The 17,446-nt window shown below is 59.2% G+C and overlaps 2 protein-coding genes across 18 annotated transcripts in view; one reads left to right on the plus strand and one right to left on the minus strand.

Moving 5' to 3' along the window:
• Positions 1-17,446, minus strand: part of LOC131590079 (putative protein CRIPAK) — a 66,492-nt gene that overhangs the window by 6,408 nt on the left and 42,638 nt on the right. The window contains exons 5-8 of one of the 16 annotated variants that reach the window (XM_058859954.1): positions 519-579; positions 374-414; positions 260-321; positions 145-197 (exon numbers count right to left, since the gene is read on the minus strand). In XM_058859954.1, the coding sequence (XP_058715937.1) occupies positions 145-197; positions 260-321; positions 374-414; positions 519-579 (217 nt within the window). Of the gene's footprint in view, positions 1-8; positions 208-233; positions 352-373; positions 763-17,446 lie in introns of those variants that run through there. The other 15 variants (XR_009279955.1, XR_009279961.1, XR_009279960.1 and 12 more) reach the window with 15 other exon arrangements.
• ERCC2 (ERCC excision repair 2, TFIIH core complex helicase subunit) overlaps positions 1,879-17,446 on the plus strand; it is a 39,582-nt gene continuing 24,014 nt past the window's right edge. For both annotated transcript variants that reach the window (XM_058859935.1, XM_058859937.1), the window contains exons 1-11: positions 1,879-1,920; positions 3,961-4,060; positions 4,159-4,236; positions 5,630-5,692; positions 5,792-5,905; positions 6,950-7,060; positions 8,143-8,259; positions 10,583-10,706; positions 10,817-10,913; positions 12,808-12,941; positions 15,735-15,903. In XM_058859935.1, the coding sequence (XP_058715918.1) occupies positions 1,916-1,920; positions 3,961-4,060; positions 4,159-4,236; positions 5,630-5,692; positions 5,792-5,905; positions 6,950-7,060; positions 8,143-8,259; positions 10,583-10,706; positions 10,817-10,913; positions 12,808-12,941; positions 15,735-15,903 (1,112 nt within the window). In that variant the 5' untranslated portion in view covers positions 1,879-1,915. The remainder of the gene's footprint in view (positions 1,921-3,960; positions 4,061-4,158; positions 4,237-5,629; positions 5,693-5,791; positions 5,906-6,949; positions 7,061-8,142; positions 8,260-10,582; positions 10,707-10,816; positions 10,914-12,807; positions 12,942-15,734; positions 15,904-17,446) is intronic.

Genomic DNA, 17,446 nt, shown 5'->3' on the forward strand with positions numbered 1-17,446 from the left:
TGAGGACACCTGGGGACACCTGGGACACGTCTCTGTGTGTCTGTGTCACACCTGGGGACACCTGGACACACCTGGGGACACCTGGACACACCTGAGGACACCTCTGGGTGTGTCTGTTGCACACCTGGACACACCTGGACACACCTGGGGACGCCTCTGGGTGTGCCTGTGTCACACCTGGACACACCTGGGGACACCTGGGGACACCTGGGTATAGCCCAAACCACACCTGTGCCTTTCAAACTTCACCTGGGCTCACCTGAGACACCCCTGGGTGTGTCTGTGTCACATCTGGACACACCTGGACACACCTGGGGACACCTGGACACACCTGAGGACACCTGGACACACCTGGGGACACAGCTGGGGACACCTGTGGGTGTGTCTGTCACACCTGGGGACACCTGGACACACCTGGGGCACCTCTGTGTGTGTCTGTGTCACACCTGGGGACACCTGGGGACACCTGGGACACCTTTGGGTGTGTCTGTGTCACAGCTGGACACAGCTGGGGACACCTGTGGGTGTGTCTGTCACACCTGGGGACACCTGGACACACCTGGACACACCTGGACACGCCTGTGCCTTCCTAAACCTCACCTGGGGACACCTGGACACACCTGTTCAATCCCAGTTCAATCCCAGTTCATCCCAGTCCATCCCAGTTGGGTGCAGAGGGGGCTGGGGGGGGGGCACAACCTCCCCAAATCCATCACTGGGACCCCCCAGACCCACCTGGGGCCCCCCAAAACCCCCCCAGGACCCCCCAACCCCTCCCCAAAACCCCCCCAGGACCCCCTTGAGACCCCCCCAAACGCCCCCCAGGACCCACCTGGGACCCCCAAAATCCCCCCAGGACCCCCCAAATCCCCCCCAGGACCCACCTGGGACCCCCAAAACCCCCCCAGGACCCACCTGGGACCCCCCAAAATTCCCCAGGACCCCCCAAAACCGCCCTGGGACCCCCTTGAGACCCCCCCCAAACCCCCCCAGACCCACCTGGGACCCCCAAAATCCCCCCAAGACCCCCCAGGACCCCCCAAATCCCCCCCAGACCCCCCCAGGACCCCCAAAATCCCCCCAGGACCCCCCAAATCCCCCCAGACCCACCTGGGACCCCCCCAGGACCCCCCAAAAACCCCCCCAGGACCCACCTGGGACCCCCAAAATCCCCCCAGGACCCCCCAAATCCCCCCCAGACCCCCCTGGGACCCCTCCCCCACCACCAGCGTTGCCTTTGAGCCCCCCCCCAGCCCCTCCCCCCCCCTCCCCTCCCCCTCCCCTTTATTTTTTATGGCGGGAATTTGGAATTTCCTCTGGAATTGCCCCAAAATCCCGCGGAATTCATGGAAAAAAACGCGGGGGGGGGGAGGGGGGAACCCCCCCGGGGGCGGTGCGGTACTGAAGAAATAAATAAAAAAATCAAAATCGCTTTTGGGGGAATTTTCGCTTTTTTTGGGATTTTTCTCTTTTTTTTTTTTTGGAATTTTCGCTCTTTTTTTTTGGGAATTTTCTTCGTTTTTGGGGGAATTTTTGGCCTTTTTCGAGGGGAAGTTTTCTCCCTTTTTCCGGAATTCCGGAGGGGAACTTTGGTCCCCTTTCCCAAATCTTTGACGCCCCAAAAGGTCCCAAATTTTCCCAAATTTTCCCAAATTTTCCCAAAAATATCCCCAAAAAACCTCGCCCCCCCCACCCCCCCCGATCCATCACTCTGCGCTCGAGTGCTCCTCCCCGGCACCTCTCGATCCATCACTCTGCGCTCGATTGCTCCTCCCCGGCACCTCTCTCATTGCGAATGATTGACAGCTCTCTCAGCCAATGGGAGCACAGAGCGTTGTCAGCGCTGACCAATCGGAGCGCGCGGGGGCGGGAGGGGGCGTGGCCGCGGCGGCGGCGCGAGACAGCGGCGGGAGCCATGAAGTGAGCGGGGGAGGGGCGGGAATTTGAGGGAATTTTGGGGGAATTTGAGGGAATTTTGGGGAAATTTGTGGAGATTTGAGGGAATTTGGGGTGTCCGGGATAGGGTTGGGGCAGTTGGGAGGTGCCAGGAAGGGTTTGGGGGTGCGGGGCTGGGCTTTGGTGCTGTCCCAGCTCCGGCAAACTCCAAAATTTCTCTCAAATCCCCTCAAACCTCCCTGAATCCCCAAAAATTCTTCCCAAATCCCTCCAAATCCACCCTGGGATCCCCTCAGGCTGAACATGGAGAGGTTTTGGTGCCATCCCAAACCCCAAAATCCCCAAATTCCTCCTAAATCCCCCGGGATCCGCTCCCGGGATCCACTTGATCCCCAGGGATCCCCTCAGGTTGAACATGGAGGGTTCCTGGTGCCATTCCAAGTCACAAAAATTCCCCCAAAACCCCTCAAATCCCCCTGAATTCCCCCCCAGAATCCCCCAAATCCCCCCCAAACCCCCCGGGATCCGCTCCCAGAATCCACTCGATCCCCGGGGATCCCCCCAGGCTGAACGTGGAGGGTTCCTGGTGCCATTCCAAGTCCCAAAAATCCCCCCCAAACCCCTCAAATCCTCCTGAATCCTCCCAAAATCCCCAAAATCCTCCCCAACCCCCCCGGGATCCGCTCCTGGGATCCACTCGATCCCCGGGGATCTCCCCAGGCTCAGCTCGGATGGGTTCCTGGTGCTGTCTGAGGCCCCCAACCCCCAAAATCCCCCTGAATTCCCCCAAAACCCCTCAAATCCCCCTGAATCCTCCCAAAATCCCCCCAAACCCCCCGGGATCCGCTCTGGGATCCACTCGATCCCCGGGGATCCCCCCAGGCTGAACGTGGACGGGCTCCTGGTGCTGTTCACCCCCTCCCAAACCCCAAAATCCCCCCCCCAATCCCCCTGAATTCCCCCAAAACCCCTCAAATCCCCCTGAATCCTCCCAAAATCCTCCCAAAATCCTCCCCAAATCCCCCGGGATCCGCTCCCGGGATCCACTCGATCCCCGGGGATCCCCCCAGGCTGAACATGGATGGGCTCCTGGTGCCATTCCAAGTCCCAAAAATCCCCCCAAAACTCCTCAAATCCCCCTCAATCCCCCCAAAATCCCTGAAATCCTCCCCCCAAAATCCCCCCAAACCCCCCGGGATCCGCTCCTGGGATCCACTCGATCCCCGGGGATTCCCCCAGGCTGAACATGGACGGTTCCTGGTGCCATTCCAAGCTCCCAGAATCCCCCCAAAACTCCTCAAATCCCCCTGAATTCCCCCAAAACCCCTCAAATCCCCCTGAATCCTCCCAAAATCCCCCCAAACCCCCCGGGATCCGCTCTGGGATCCACTCGATCCCCGGGGATCCCCCCAGGCTGAACGTGGACGGGCTCCTGGTGCTGTTCACCCCCTCCCAAACCCCAAAATCCCCCCCCCAATCCCCCTGAATTCCCCCAAAACCCCTCAAATCCCCCTGAATCCTCCCAAAATCCCCCCAAACCCCCCGGGATCCGCTCCTGGGATCCACTCGATCCCCGGGGATCCCCCTAGGCTGAACGTGGTTGAGCTCCTGGTGCCATTCCAAGCCCCCCAAACCCCAAAACCCCCCTGAATCCCCCCCAAAATCCCCCCAAAACCCTTCAAATCCCCCCAAATCCCCCCAAAATCCCCCGGGATCCACTCTGGGATCCACTCGATCCCCGGGGATCCCCCCAGGCTGAACATGGACGGGCTCCTGGTGCCATTCCAAGCCCCCCAAACCCCCAAATCCCCCCCCAAATCCCCCTGAATCCCCCCAAAATCCCCCCAAAACCCTTCAAATCCCCCCCAAACCCCCCGGGATCCGCTCCTGGGATCCACTCGATCCCCGGGGATCCCCCCAGGTTCAGCTCAGATGGGTTCCTGGTGCTGTCTGAAGCCCCCAACCCCCAAATCCCCCTGAATCCCCCCCAAAATCCCTCAAATCCTCCCCAAACCCCCCCGGGATCCGCTCTGGGATCCACTCGATCCCCGGGGATCCCCCCAGGCTGAACGTGGACGGGCTCCTGGTGCTCTTCCCCTACGAGTTCATCTACCCCGAGCAGTTCTCCTACATGCTGGAGCTCAAGCGCACGCTGGACGCCAAGGTGGGATCCGGGGGGTGGATCCCGGGGGATCCCGAGGGATCCTGAGGGATCCTGAGGGATCTGGGACCCCCCCGGTGATGATCCCACCTCCCCCCCAGGGTCACGGGGTGCTGGAGATGCCGTCGGGGACGGGCAAGACGGTGTCGCTGCTCGCCCTGATCGTGGCGTACCAGAGGGTGAGGGGGGGATCCCGGGGGATCCTGAGGGGATCTCAGGGGATCCTGAGGGGTTTGGGGGGATCCTGGGGGGATCTCACAGGATCTGAGGGGATATTGGGGGGTCCTGGGGGGTTTGGGGGGGATCTGGGGGGATCTTGAGGGGTTTGGGGGGGTCCTGGGGGGATCTCGGGGGGTCCTGAGGGGTCCTGGGGGGATCTTGGGGGGTCCTGAGGGGTTTGGGGGGGATCTGGGGGGATCTCACGGGATCTGAGGGGATCTTGGGGGGTCCTGGGGGGATCTTGGGGGATCCTGAGGAGGTTGGGGGGGTCCTGGAGGGATCCCGGGGGATCCGGGGGGGATTCCGGGGGATCCTGAGGGGTTTGGGGGGGTCCTGGGGGATCCTGGGGGGTTTGGGGGGGATCTGGGGGGATCTCACGGGATCTGAGGGGATCTTGAGGGGTTTGGGGGGGTCCTGGAGGGATCCTGGGGGATCCTGAGGGGTCCTGGGGGGATCTTGGGGGGATCTCAGGGGGTCCTGGGGGATCCTGAGGGGATCTCGGGGGATACTCAGGGGATCCTGAGGGGTTTGGGGGGATCCCGGGGGATCCTGAGGGGATCTCGGGGGGTCCTGGGGGATCCTGAGGGTTTGAGGGGGTCCTGGGGGGATCTTGGGGGGTCCTGGGGGATCCTGAGGGGATCTCAGGGGGTTCTGGGGGGATCTTGGGGGATCCTGAGGGGATCTCGGGGGGTCCTGAGGGGTTTGGGGGGATCTGGGGGGATCCTGAGGGGTTTGGAGGGGTCCTGGGGGGATCTCGGGGGGATCCTGAGGGGTTTGGGGGGATCTTGGGGGATCCCGAGGGCTTTGGGGGGATCTCAGGGGATCTTGAGGGGGGATCCTGAGGGGATCTCAGGGGGTCCTGAGGGGTCTGGGGGTTCTTGGGGGATGCCGGGGGATCCTGAGGGATTGGGGGGGGGTCTTGGAGGGTCCTGGAAGGAACCCAATGGATCCCACGGAGATCCCACGGGGATCCTGAGGAGTTTGGGGGGGTCCTGGGGGGATCCCAGAGGATCCTGGGGAATCCTGAGGGGTTTGGGAGGGTCCGGGAGGGGTTGGGGAGATCCCAGGGGGATCTCAGGGGATCCCAGAGGGTGCTGGTAGGATACCAATGGATCCCAGGGAGATCTTGGGGGGATCTCAGGGGATCCTGGTGGGTCCCAGTGGGATCCCAGTGGGTTCTGAGGGATCCCAGATCCCCTTGGTGGATCCCATCAAGAGGCTCCCGATAGATCGGGGGGTGGGGGGTGGGGGGTGGTGTCCCATGGCTTCCCCTGAGATCCCAGCGGATCCCAGCGGGTCCCAGTGGGTCCCAGCGGATCCCAGTGGATCCCAGTGGATCCCTTTCCCCCCCAGGCTCACCCCCTGGACGTCTCCAAGCTGATCTACTGCTCCCGCACCGTGCCCGAGATCGAGAAGGTGGGGGAGGGGATCCCGGTGGGGGGAGGGGAGCGGATCCCTGTGGGTGGATCCCCTCAGATCCCCCGGGATCCCTCCCCTCCCTCCCCCCTCCCGCAGGTGGTGGAGGAGCTGCGGAAGCTTCTGGAATGTTACGAGCGGGACCTGGGGGAGCCCCTGCCCTTCCTGGGGCTGGCGCTGAGCTCCCGAAAGAATCTCTGCATCCACCCCCAGGTGGGATCTGAGGGGATCTGGGGGGATCTGAGGGGATCTGGGGGGGATCCTGAGGGGGATCTGGGGGTCACAGGGATTGGGGGAGATCCCAGGTGGGATCTGAGGGGGATTCTGGGGGGATCTGGGGGGGATCCTGAGGGGGATCTGGGGGTCAGAGGGATCAGGGGGGTTCCCTGAGGGGGATCTGGGGGGGATCCTGAGGGGATCTGGGGGGATCTGAGGGGATCCTGAGAGGGATCTGGGGGTCAGAGGGATCAGGGGGGTTCCCAGGTGGGATCTGGGGGGATCTGAGGGGATCCGAGGGGATCTGGGGGGATCTGAGGGGGATTCTGAGGGGATCTGGGGGAATCTGAGGGGATCCAGGGGGATCTGAGGGGATCTGGGGGGGATCTGAGGGGATCCTGAGGGGATCTGGGGGTCACAGGGAGGGCAGAGGGGTCCCAGGGATTGGGGGGGGTTCCCAGGTGGGATCGGGGGGGGATCCGGGGGGGGTCACGGGGATCTGGGGGGATCCCAGGGGATCCGGGGGGTCCCAGGGATCTGGTGCCGTGGTTTGGGAAGGATCGGGATCTCAGAAGATCCTGTGGGGATGGGGGTGTGTGTGTGTGTCACAGGGGTCCCTGGGGGTCTGTGGGTGGATCCCAGTGGATCCCAGCGGATCCCAGTTGATCCCAATGGATCCCCATCCAGGTGTCAGTGCTGAGGTTCGGGAAGGAGGGGGCAGGGCTGGCAGAGGTCCCAGGGTGGGGTGGTCCTGTGGGTGGATCCCAGAGGATCCCAGTGGATCCCAGTGGATCCCTCCCCGTCCAGGTGTCGGTGCTGAGGTTTGGGAAGGAGGGAGCAGGGATGGGGGGAGGTGTCCTGGGGTGGGGGGTCCGTGGGTGGATCCCAGTGGATTCCAGCAGATCCCAGTGGATCCCCATTCAGGTGTCGGCGCTGAGGTTCGGGAAGGAGGGAGCAGGGATGGGGGGAGGTGTCCCAGGGCGGGGGGTCCGTGGGTGGATCCCAGTGGATCCCAGCAGATCCCAGTGGATCCCTGTCCAGGTGTCGGCGCTGAGGTTCGGGAAGGAGATCGACAGCCGCTGCCTGGCCCTGACGGCCTCGTACCTGAGGGATCCCCCCGAGGGATCCCGGCCCAGCTGCTCCTTCTTCCAGGTGAGCCCTGGGGATCCACTGGGATCCACTGGGATCCACTGGGGTCGGGGGGGGATCCTGGGGGGGTCCCAAAGGGTCTGGGGAGGTCCCAGAGGGTTTGGGGGGGATCTGGGGGGTCCCAGGGGGATCCTGGGGGGATCTGGGGGGGTCCCAGAGGGATCTGGGGGGTCCAAGGGGGATCTGGGGGGGTCCCAAAGGGTTCCAGAGGGTTTGGGGGGGATCTGGGGGGTCCCAGAGGGATCTGGGGGGGTCCCAGGGGGATCTGGGGAGTCCCAGGGGGATCTGGGGGGGTCCCAGGAGGATCTGGGGGATCCTGAAGGGTTCCAGAGGGTTTGGGGGGGATCTGGGGGGTCCCAGAGGGATCTGGGGGGTCCCAGGGGGATCTGGGGGGATCTGAGGGGTCCCAAAGGGTCTGGGGGGGGGTCCCAAAGGGTTTGGGGGGGATCTGGGGGGATCCTGGGGGATCTGGGGGGATCCTGAAGGGTTCCAGAAGGTTTGGGGGGGGATCTGGGGGGTCCCAGGGGGATCTGGGGGGGTCCCAAAGGGTTCCAGAGGGTTTGGGGGGATCTGGGGGATCTGGGGGGGGGTCCCTGTTCCCCAGTGGATCCCCTGGGATCCTCTCATTGGGCCCCTTGCTTGTTCTGGGGACCCTCAGAGACCCCAGCCCCATTTTGGAGCCCCCAGCCCCATTTTGGAGCCCCCCAGAGCCCCCAGCCCCATTTTGGGGACCCCCAGCCCCATTTCAGGCCCCCCCAGAGCCCCCAGCCCCATTTCAGGCACCCCCAGCCCCATTTCAGGCACCCCCAGCCCCATTTTGGAGCCCCCCAGAGCCCCCAGCCCCATTTCAGGCCCCCCCAGAGCCCCCAGCCCCATTTCAGGCACCCCCAGCCCCATTTTGGAGCCCCTCAGAGCCCCCAGCCCCATTTTGGAGCCCCCCAGAGCCCCCAGCCCCATTTCAGGGTCCCCCCCCAGAGACCCCAGCCCCATTTCAGGCCCCATTTTGGAGCCCCCCAGAGCCCCCAGCCCCATTTCAGGCACCCCCAGCCCCATTTTGGAGCCCCCAGCCCCATTTTCTCCCCCAGGAATTCGAGGCTCGGGGCCGGCAGAGCCCCCTCCCCTTTGGGGTTCACAACCTGGACGATCTCCGGACCCTCGGCCGCCAGCGCGGCTGCTGCCCCTATTTCCTGGCCCGCTCCTCGGTAAGCCCAAAAACACCCCAAAAACACCCCAAAACACCCCAAAATCACCTCAGAACACCCCAAAATCACCTCAGAACACCCCAAAATACCCCCAAAACACCCTAAAATCACCTAAAACCACCCCAAAATGGCCCAAAAACACCCCAGAACACCCCAAAACACTCCAAAAACACCTCAAAAACACCTGAAAACACCCCAAAATCACCCCAAAATACCCGAAAAACACACCAAAACACCCCAAAATCACCCCAAAATACCCCAAAATACCCCAAAAACACCTCAGAACACCCCAAAATACCCCCAAAACACCCCAAAAACACCCCAAAAACACCCCGAAAACACCTCAGAACACCCCAAAATACCCCCAAAACACCCTAAAATCACCTAAAAACACCCCAAAATGGCCCAAAAACACCCCAGAACACCCCAAAACACCCCAAAAACACCCCAAAATCACCTCAAAACACCCCAAAAACACCTGAAAACACCCCAAAACCACCTCAAAATCACCTAAAAACACCCAAAAATACCCCAAAACACCCCAAAACCACCCCAAAGTACCCCAAAAACACCCCAAAATCACCCAAAATCACCTCAGAACACCCCAAAATACCCTCAAAATACTCCAAAACACCCCAAAATTGCTTAAAAACAGCCCAAAATGGCCTAAAACCACCTCAAAATCACCTCAGGACACCCCAAAATCACCCCAAATCTCCTGGGGACCCCCAAACCCCTCTGGGGACCCCAAAACCCCCCTGGGGACCCCAAACCCCCCTGGGGAACCCCAAACCCCCCTGGGGACCCCAAACCCCCCTGGGGACCCCAAAATTCTCCCTGGGGACCCCAAAACCCTCTCAGGTGACCCCAAAACCCTCTCAGGTGACCCCAAAACCTCCTCAGGTGACCCCAAAACCCCCCTGGGGACCCCAAAACCTCCCTGGGGACCCCAAAACCCCTCCCAAAAGCCTCTTTCTCCCAACTCCCTCCACCCACTCGTCCCATTTCCTCTTCAAAAGTGACTTCAGGACACTCCCAAAACCCCCTTAAATGACCCCAAAACCCCCCAAATTCACCCCAAAACCCCCTGGGGACCCCAAAATTCTCCCTGGGGACCCCAAAACTTCCCCCAAACCCCTCCCAGAAACCTCCCTTTGCCAACTCTCTCCACCCACTCGTCCCATTCCCTCTTCAAAAGGGACTTCAGGACCCCCCCAAAACCCCCTTAAATGACCCCAAAACCCCCCAAAATCACCCCAAAACTCCCTGGGGACCCCCAAAACCCCCCTGGGGACCCCAAAACCCTCTCAGGTGACCCCAAAACCCCCCTGGGGACCCCAAAACTTCCCCCAAACCCCTCCCAAAAGCTTCTCTCTCCCAGCTCCCTACGCTTGCTCCTCTTATTTTGTCCTAAAAAATGACTTCAGGACCCTCCTAAAACCCCCTTAAATGACCCCAAAAAACCCCAAATTCACCCCAAAACCCCCTGGGGACCCCCAAAACCCCTCTGGGGGACCCCCAAAACCCCCCTGAAACCCCCCCAAAACTTCCCCCAAACCCCTCCCAAAAACCTCCCTGTGCCAACTCTCTCCACCCACTCCTCCCATTCCCTCTTCAAAAGGGACTTCAGGAGCCCCCCAAAACCCCTCTGGGGACCCCAAAAAACCCCAAATTCACCCCAAAACCCCCTGGGGACCCCAAAACCTCCCTGGGGAACCCCAAAACCCCCCAAAACTTCCCCCAAAACTTCCCCCAAACCCCTCCCAAAAACCTCCCTGTGCCATCTCTCTCCACTCACTCGTCCCATTCTCTCTTAAAAAATTACTTTAGTACCCCCCCCAAAATCCCCTTAAACGACCCCAAAACCCCCCAAAATCACCCCAAAACCCCCTGGGGACCCCCAAAACCCCCTGGGGACCCCAAAACCCTCCTAAATCCCCCCAAAATCCCCAGCTGGCCCACGCCAACGTGGTGGTGTACAGCTACCACTACCTGCTGGACCCCAAAATCAACTGAGAACACCCCCAAAAAACACCCCAAAAAACACCCCAAAAACACCCCTGGGGACCCCCAAAACCCCTCTGGGGGACCCCAAACCCCCCTGGGGACCCCAAAACCTCCCTGGGGACCCCCAAACCCCCCTGGGAACCCCCAAACCCTTCCTAAAAGCCTTTCTCTCCCACTTGCTCCTCCCATTCTCTCTTAAAAAATGACTTCAGGACCCCCCCTAAAACCCCCTTAAACGACCCCAAAAATCCCCAAATTCACCCCAAAACCCCCTGGGGACCCCCAAACCCCCCTAAATCCCCCCAAAATCCCTCAGCTGGCCCACGCCAACGTGGTGGTGTACAGCTACCACTACCTGCTGGACCCCAAAATCGCCGGGCTGGTGTCGGCCGAGCTCGCCCGTTCCTCGGTCGTGGTGTTCGATGAAGCTCACAACATCGGTGAGACCCCAGACCCAAATCCCCTCAAAAGGGTTTTTCACCCCAAAATTTTAATTTTTTAACCCAATTTGGGGTTTTTTTGGGGTTTTTTGGGGTTTTTTGGGGGTTAGATAACGTTTGTATCGAGGCCATGGGAGTGACCATCACACGCCGGACGCTCGATCGGTGCCAGGGCAACGTGGGGACGCTGCAGAGCGCGGTGCAGAGGTGGGGAGGGGGATTTTGGGGGGGTTTTGGGGGGGTTTGGGGGGGCTTTGGGGGGGTTTGAGGGGGTTTGGGGTCATTTGGGGGGGTTTGAGGGGGTTTGGGGTCATTTGGGGGAGTGGGGAGGGGGATTTTGGGGGGGGTTTGAGGGGGTTTGGGGTCATTTGGGGGGGTTTGGGGTCATTTGGGGGGATTTGGGGGGGTTTTGGGGGGGTTTGGGGTCATTTGGGGGGGTTTGAGGGGGTTTGGGGTCATTTGGGGGGATTTGGGGGAATTTGGGGGGGGATTTGGGGGGGTTTGGGGGAATTTGGGGAGGGGGTTTGGGGGGGTTTGAGGGGGGTTTGGGGTCTTTGGGGGGGTTTGGGGGGGTTTGGGGGGCGGTTGGGGGGATTTGGGGTCTTTGGAGGGAATTTGGGGGAATTTGGGGGGGGGTTTGGGGGGGGTTTGGGGTCATTTGGGGGGGTTTGGGGTCATTTGGGGGAATTTGGGGTCATTTGGGGGAATTTGGGTTATCTGGGGGGGGTTTGGGGGATTCCTGGGGGGATTTGGGGGGGATTTTGGGGGGGGTTTGGGGTCATTTGGGGGGGTTTGGGGGGCGGTTGGGGGAATTTGGGGAGGGGGTTTGGGGGAATTTTGGGGGGATTTAGGGGGGTTTGAGGGGGTTTGGGGTCATTTGGGGGGGATTTGGGGGAATTTGGGGAGGGGGTTTGGGGCGTTGGGGGAGAATTGGGAACATCTGGGGGGGATTTGGGGGGGGTTGGGGGGATTTGAGGAGGGGGTTTGGGGTCATTTGGGGGAGTGGGGATCTCAGGATGGATTTTGGGTGGATTTTGGATGGATTTGGGATCCCAGGGGTGGATTCTGGGTGGATTTTGGGATCCCATGGATAGATTTGGGATCCCAGGATGGATTTTGGGTGGATTCTGGGTGGATTTTGGGATCCAGGATGGATTTTGGATGGATTTTGGCATCTGAGGCTGGGATTTGGGATGGATTTGGGATCCCAGGATGGATTCTGGGTGGATTTTGGGATCCCATGGATGGATTTGGGATCCCAGGATGGATCCCAGATGGATTTTGGGTGGATTTTTTGGGCTCCCAGGATGAAGGAGACGGATTCCCGGCGCCTGGCTGAGGAGTGCCGGTGCTGGGTGGATCCTGGGTGGATTCTGGGTGGATTCTGGATGGATTTTGGGATCCCAGGATGGATCCCAGATGGATTTTTTGGGATCCCAGGATGAAGGAGACGGATTCCCGGTGCCTGGCTGAGGAGTGCCGGTTCTGGGTGGATTCTGGGTGGATTCTGGGTGGATTTTGGATGGATTTGGGGATCCCAGGATGGATTTGGGGATCCCAGGATGGATTTGGGATCCCAGGATGGATCCCAGATGGATTTTGGGTGGATTTTGTGATCCCAGGATGGATCCCAGATGGATTTTTTGGGATCCCAGGGGTGGATTCTGGGTGGATTTTGGGATCCCATGGATAGATTTGGGATCCCAGGGTGGATTTTGGGTGGATTCTGGGTGGATTTTGGGATCCAGGATGGATTTTGGGTGGATTTTGGCATCTGAGGCTGGGATTTGGGATGGATTTGGGATCCCAGGATGGATTCTGGGTGGATTTGTGATCCCAGGATGGATCCCAGATGGATTTTTTGGGATCCCAGGATGGATTTGGGGATCCCAGGATGGATTTTGGGATGGATTTGGGATCCCAGGGGTGGATTCTGGGTGGATTTTGGGATCCCATGGATAGATTTGGGATCCCAGGGTGGATTCTGGGTGGATTTTGGGATCCAGGATGGATTTTGGATGGATTTTGGCATCTGAGGCTGGGATTTTGGGTGGATTTGGGATCCCAGGATGGATCCCAGATGGATTTTTTGGGATCCCAGGATGAAGGAGACGGATTCCCGGCGCCTGGCTGACGAGTACCGGCGCCTGGTTCAGGGGCTGCGCGAGGCCGGCGCCGCCCGCGACTCCGACCTGCTCCTGGCCAACCCCGTCCTGCCCGACGAGATCCTGCAGGGTACGGGATCCACCGGGATCTGTTGGGATCTGCTGGGATCCGCTGGGGTCCCCTGGGGTCCCCTGGGACTGTGGGAGCCCCCAAACCCCGCGGGATCCACCCCAAATCTTCAGAGCCCCCTCCCCAAAATCCAGCCTTGGGAAACCTCTTGGGGTTTGGGATCCACTGGGATCCACCAGGATCCGCTGGGATCTGCTGGGGTCCCCTGGGACTGTGGGAGCCCCCAAACCCCTCGGGATCCACCCCAAATCCTCCGGGTTCCTCCCCCCCTAAAATCCCCTGGGATCCCCTGGGATCTGTTGGGATCCACCGTGACCGTGGGAACCCCCAAACCCCGGGGGATTCACCCCAAATCCTCCAGGCTCCTCCCCCTCCTAAAACCCCCCGGGATCCACTGGGATCCCCTGGGATCTGTTGGGATCTGCTGGGGCCGTGGGAACCCCCAAATCCTGAGGGATCCACCCCAAATCCTCTGGGTTCCTCCCCCCTAAAATCCCCTGGGATCTTCTGGGATCTGTTGGGATCCACTGAGAACCCCCAAACCCCGTGGGATCCACCCCAAATCCTCCGGGTTCCTTCCCCTCCTGGGATCCCCTGGGATCCACTGGGGTCCCCTGGGACTGTGGGAGCCCCCAAACCCCGCGGGATCCACCCCAAATCTTCAGAGCCCCCTCCCCAAAATCCAGCCTTGGGAAACCTCTTGGGGTTTGGGATCCACCGGGATCCACTGGGATCTGCTGGGATCTGCTGGGGTCCCCTGGGGCTGTGGGAACCCCCAAACCCCGCGGGATCCACCTCAAGTTCTCTGGGTTTCTTCTCCTCATAAAATCCCCTGGGATCCGCTGGGATCTGTTGGGATCCACCGTGATCGTGGGAACCCCCAAACCCCGGGGGATTCACCCCAAATCCTCCAGGCTCTTCCCCCTCCTAAAACCCCCCAGGATCCACTGGGATCCCCTGGGATCTGTTGGGATCTGCTGGGATCCACTGAGAACCCCCAAACCCCGGGGGATTCACCCCAAATCCTCCAGGCTCCTTCTCCTCCTAAAACCCCCCGGGGATCCCCTGGGATCCCCCGGGATCTGTTGGGATCTGCTGGGACAGTGGGAACCCCCAAACCCATCAGGGATCCACCCCAAGTTCTCTGGGTTCCTCCTCCTCATAAAATCCCCTGGGATCCCCTGGGATCTGTTGGGATCTGCTGGGAGTGTGGGAACCCCCAAACCCTGCGGGATCCACCCCAAATCTTCAGAGCCCCCTCCCCAAAATTCAGCCTTGGGAAACCTCTTGGGGTTTGGGATCCACTGGGATCCACCAGGATCCACTGGGAACCCCCAAACCCTGCGGGATCCACCCCAAAATCCAGCCCAGGGAGACCTTTTGGGGTTTGGGATCCCCTGGGATCTGTTGGGATCCCCCAAACCCCTCGGGAAAATCATTTCCCGGTGAATTTTGGGGGGGATTTTTGGGGTGAATTTTGGGGTTTTTTGGGTGAATTTTGGGGATTTTTGGGGTGAATTTTGGGGTTTTTGAGGTGAATTTTGGGGTTTTTGGGGTGAATTTCGAGGTTTTGGGGGTGAATTTTGGGGTTTTGGGGTGAATTTTGGGGTTTGTGGGGTGGATTTTGGGGTTTTTGGGGTGAATTTTGGGGTTTTTGAGGTGAATTTTGGGGTTTTTGAGGTGAATTTCGGGGATTTTGGGGTGAATTTTGGGGTTTTTGGGGTGAATTTTGGGGTTCCTGGGGTGGATTTGGGGATTTTTGGGTGGATTTTGGGGTGGATTTTGATGTTTTCAGGGTGAATTTTGGGGTTCCTGGGGTGGATTTTGGGGTGAATTTTGGGGTTTTTGGAGTTTTCAGGGTGGTTTTGGGGGGTTTTTGGGGTGAATTTTGGGGTTTCTGAGTGTCCCTGACCCCGTTTTCCCCCTCCCAGAGGCCATTCCGGGCAGCATCCGCACTGCTGAGCACTTTGTGGGGTTCCTGGGGTGGATTTTGGGGTTCCTGGGGTGGATTTTGGGGTGAATTTTGGGGTTTTTGGGGTGGTTTTGGGGGTTTTGGGGTTTCCTAGGGGTTTTGAGGTGAATTTTGGTGTTTTCAAGGTGTTTTTTGGGGTTTTCAGGGTGGATTTTGGGGTTCCTGGGGTGGATTTTGGGGTGAATTTTGGGGTTTTTCGGGTGGTTTTGGGGGGTTTTTGGGGTGAATTTTGGGGTTTTTGGGGTGGTTTTGGGGGTTTTTTGGGGTTTTTGGGTGTCCCTGACCCCGTTTTCCCCCTCCCAGAGGCCATTCCGGGCAGCATCCGCACTGCTGAGCACTTTGTGGGGTTCCTGGGGTGGATTTTGGGGTTCCTGGGGTGGATTTTGGGGTGAATTTTGGGGTTTTTGGGGTGGTTTTGGGGGCTTTTGGGGCTTTTGGGGTTTTTGGGGTTTCCTAGGGGTTTTGAGGTGAATTTTGGTGTTTTCAAGGTGTTTTTTGGGGTTTTCAGGGTGAATTTTGGGGTTCTTGGGGTGTTTTTTGGGGTTTCCTAGGGGTTCCCGAGATGGATTTTACTGGTTTTGGGGTGTTTTTTGGGGTTTTTGGGGTGGTTTTGGGGTGAATTTTGGGGTTTTTGGGTGTCCCTGACCCCGTTTTCCCCCTCCCAGAGGCCATTCCGGGCAGCATCCGCACTGCTGAGCACTTTGTGGGGTTCCTGGGGTGGATTTTGGGGTGAATTTTGGGGTTTTTGGGGTGGTTTTGGGGGGTTTTTGGGGTGAATTTTGTGGTTTTTGGTGTCCCTGACCCCGTTTTCCCCCTCCCAGAGGCCATTCCGGGCAGCATCCGCACTGCTGAGCACTTTGTGGGGTTCCTGCGGCGTTTGGTCGAGCACCTGCGGGCGCAGCTGAGGGGACCCCGCGTGCAGCAGCTCAGCCCCCCGGCCTTCCTGAGGGAGCTGAGGGACAGGGTCTGCATCGACCGCAAACCCCTCAGGTCTGGGGACCCCAAAAACGGCATCAGGACCCCAAAAAATGGGATCAGGACCCCAAAAAACAGGATCAGGACCCCAAAAAATGGGATCAGGACCCCAAAAAATGGGATTAAGAGCCCTAAAATGGGATCAGGACCCCAAAAAACCCCATTGGGACCCCAAAGAACAGGATCAGGACCCCAAAAAACGGGATCAGGACCCCAAAAAACCCCATTGGGAGCCCAAAAAATGGGATTGGGACCCCCAAAAACGGGATTTGGACCCAAAAAACGGGATTTGGACCCAAAAAATGGGATTGGGACCCCTAAAAACGGGATTGGGACCCCAAAAATTGGGATTGGGACCCCAAAAAATGGGATCAGAACCCCAAAAACGGGATCAGGACCCCAAAAAACCCCATTGGGAGCCCAAAAAACGGGATCAGGACCCCATAAAACCCCATTGGGAGCCCAAAAAATGGGATCAGGACCCCAAAAAATGGGATCAGGACCCCATAAAACCTCATTGGGACCCCAAAAAACCCCATTGGGACCCCAAAGAACAGGATCAGGACCCCAAATAAACCCATTGGGAGCCCTAAAAATGGGATCAGGACCCCAAAAAACCCCATTGGGACCCCAATAAATGGGATCAGGACCCCAAAAATGGGATTGGGACCCAAAAAACGGGATCAGGACCCCAAAAAATGGGATTGGGACCCCAAAAATCCCCCTAAAGAGCCCCCCGGCCTTCCTGAGGGAGCTGAGGGACAGGGTCTGCATCGACCGCAAACCCCTCAGGTCTGGGGACCCCAAAAACGGCATCAGGACCCCAAAAAATGGGATCAGGACCCCAAAAAATGGGATCAGGACCCCAAAAAACCCCATTGGGACCCCAAAAAATGGGATCAGGACCCCAAAAAATGGAATCAGGACCCCAAAAAATGGGATCAGGACCCCATAAAACCCCATTGGGAGCCCTAAAAATGGGATCGGGACCCCAAAAAATGGGATCAGGACCCCAAAAAATGGGATCAGGACCCCAGAAAACCCCATTGGGACCCCAAAGAACAGGATCAGGACCCCAAAAAACGGGATCAGGACCCCAAAAAATGGGATCAGGACCCCATAAAACCCCATTGGGACCCTAAAAAACCCCATTGGGAGCCCAAAAAATGGGACTGGAACCTCAAAAAATGGGATCAGGACCCCAAAAAATGGGATCAGGACCCGAGAAAACCCCATTGGGAGCCCTAAAAATGGGATCAGGACCCCAAAAAATGGGATCAGGACCCCAAAAAAACCCCATTGGGAGCCCTAAAATGAGACTGGAACCCCAAAAAAGGGGATCAGGACCCCATAAAACCCCATTGGGACCCCAAAAATTGGGATTGGGACCCCAAAAAATCCCCTAAAAACGGGATTTGGAGTCCCATAAATGGATTTTTTGGGGTCCCTGGGATGGTTTTTGGGGTTTTTTGGGGTCCTTGGAGTGGTTTTTTGGGGGTTTTTGGGGTCCCTGTGGTGGTTTTGGGGGTTTTTTTGGGGTTCCTGGGATGGTTTTGGG

This window comes from Poecile atricapillus, chromosome 31 (assembly GCF_030490865.1).
Source record: "Poecile atricapillus isolate bPoeAtr1 chromosome 31, bPoeAtr1.hap1, whole genome shotgun sequence".
NCBI lineage: Eukaryota > Metazoa > Chordata > Aves > Passeriformes > Paridae > Poecile > Poecile atricapillus.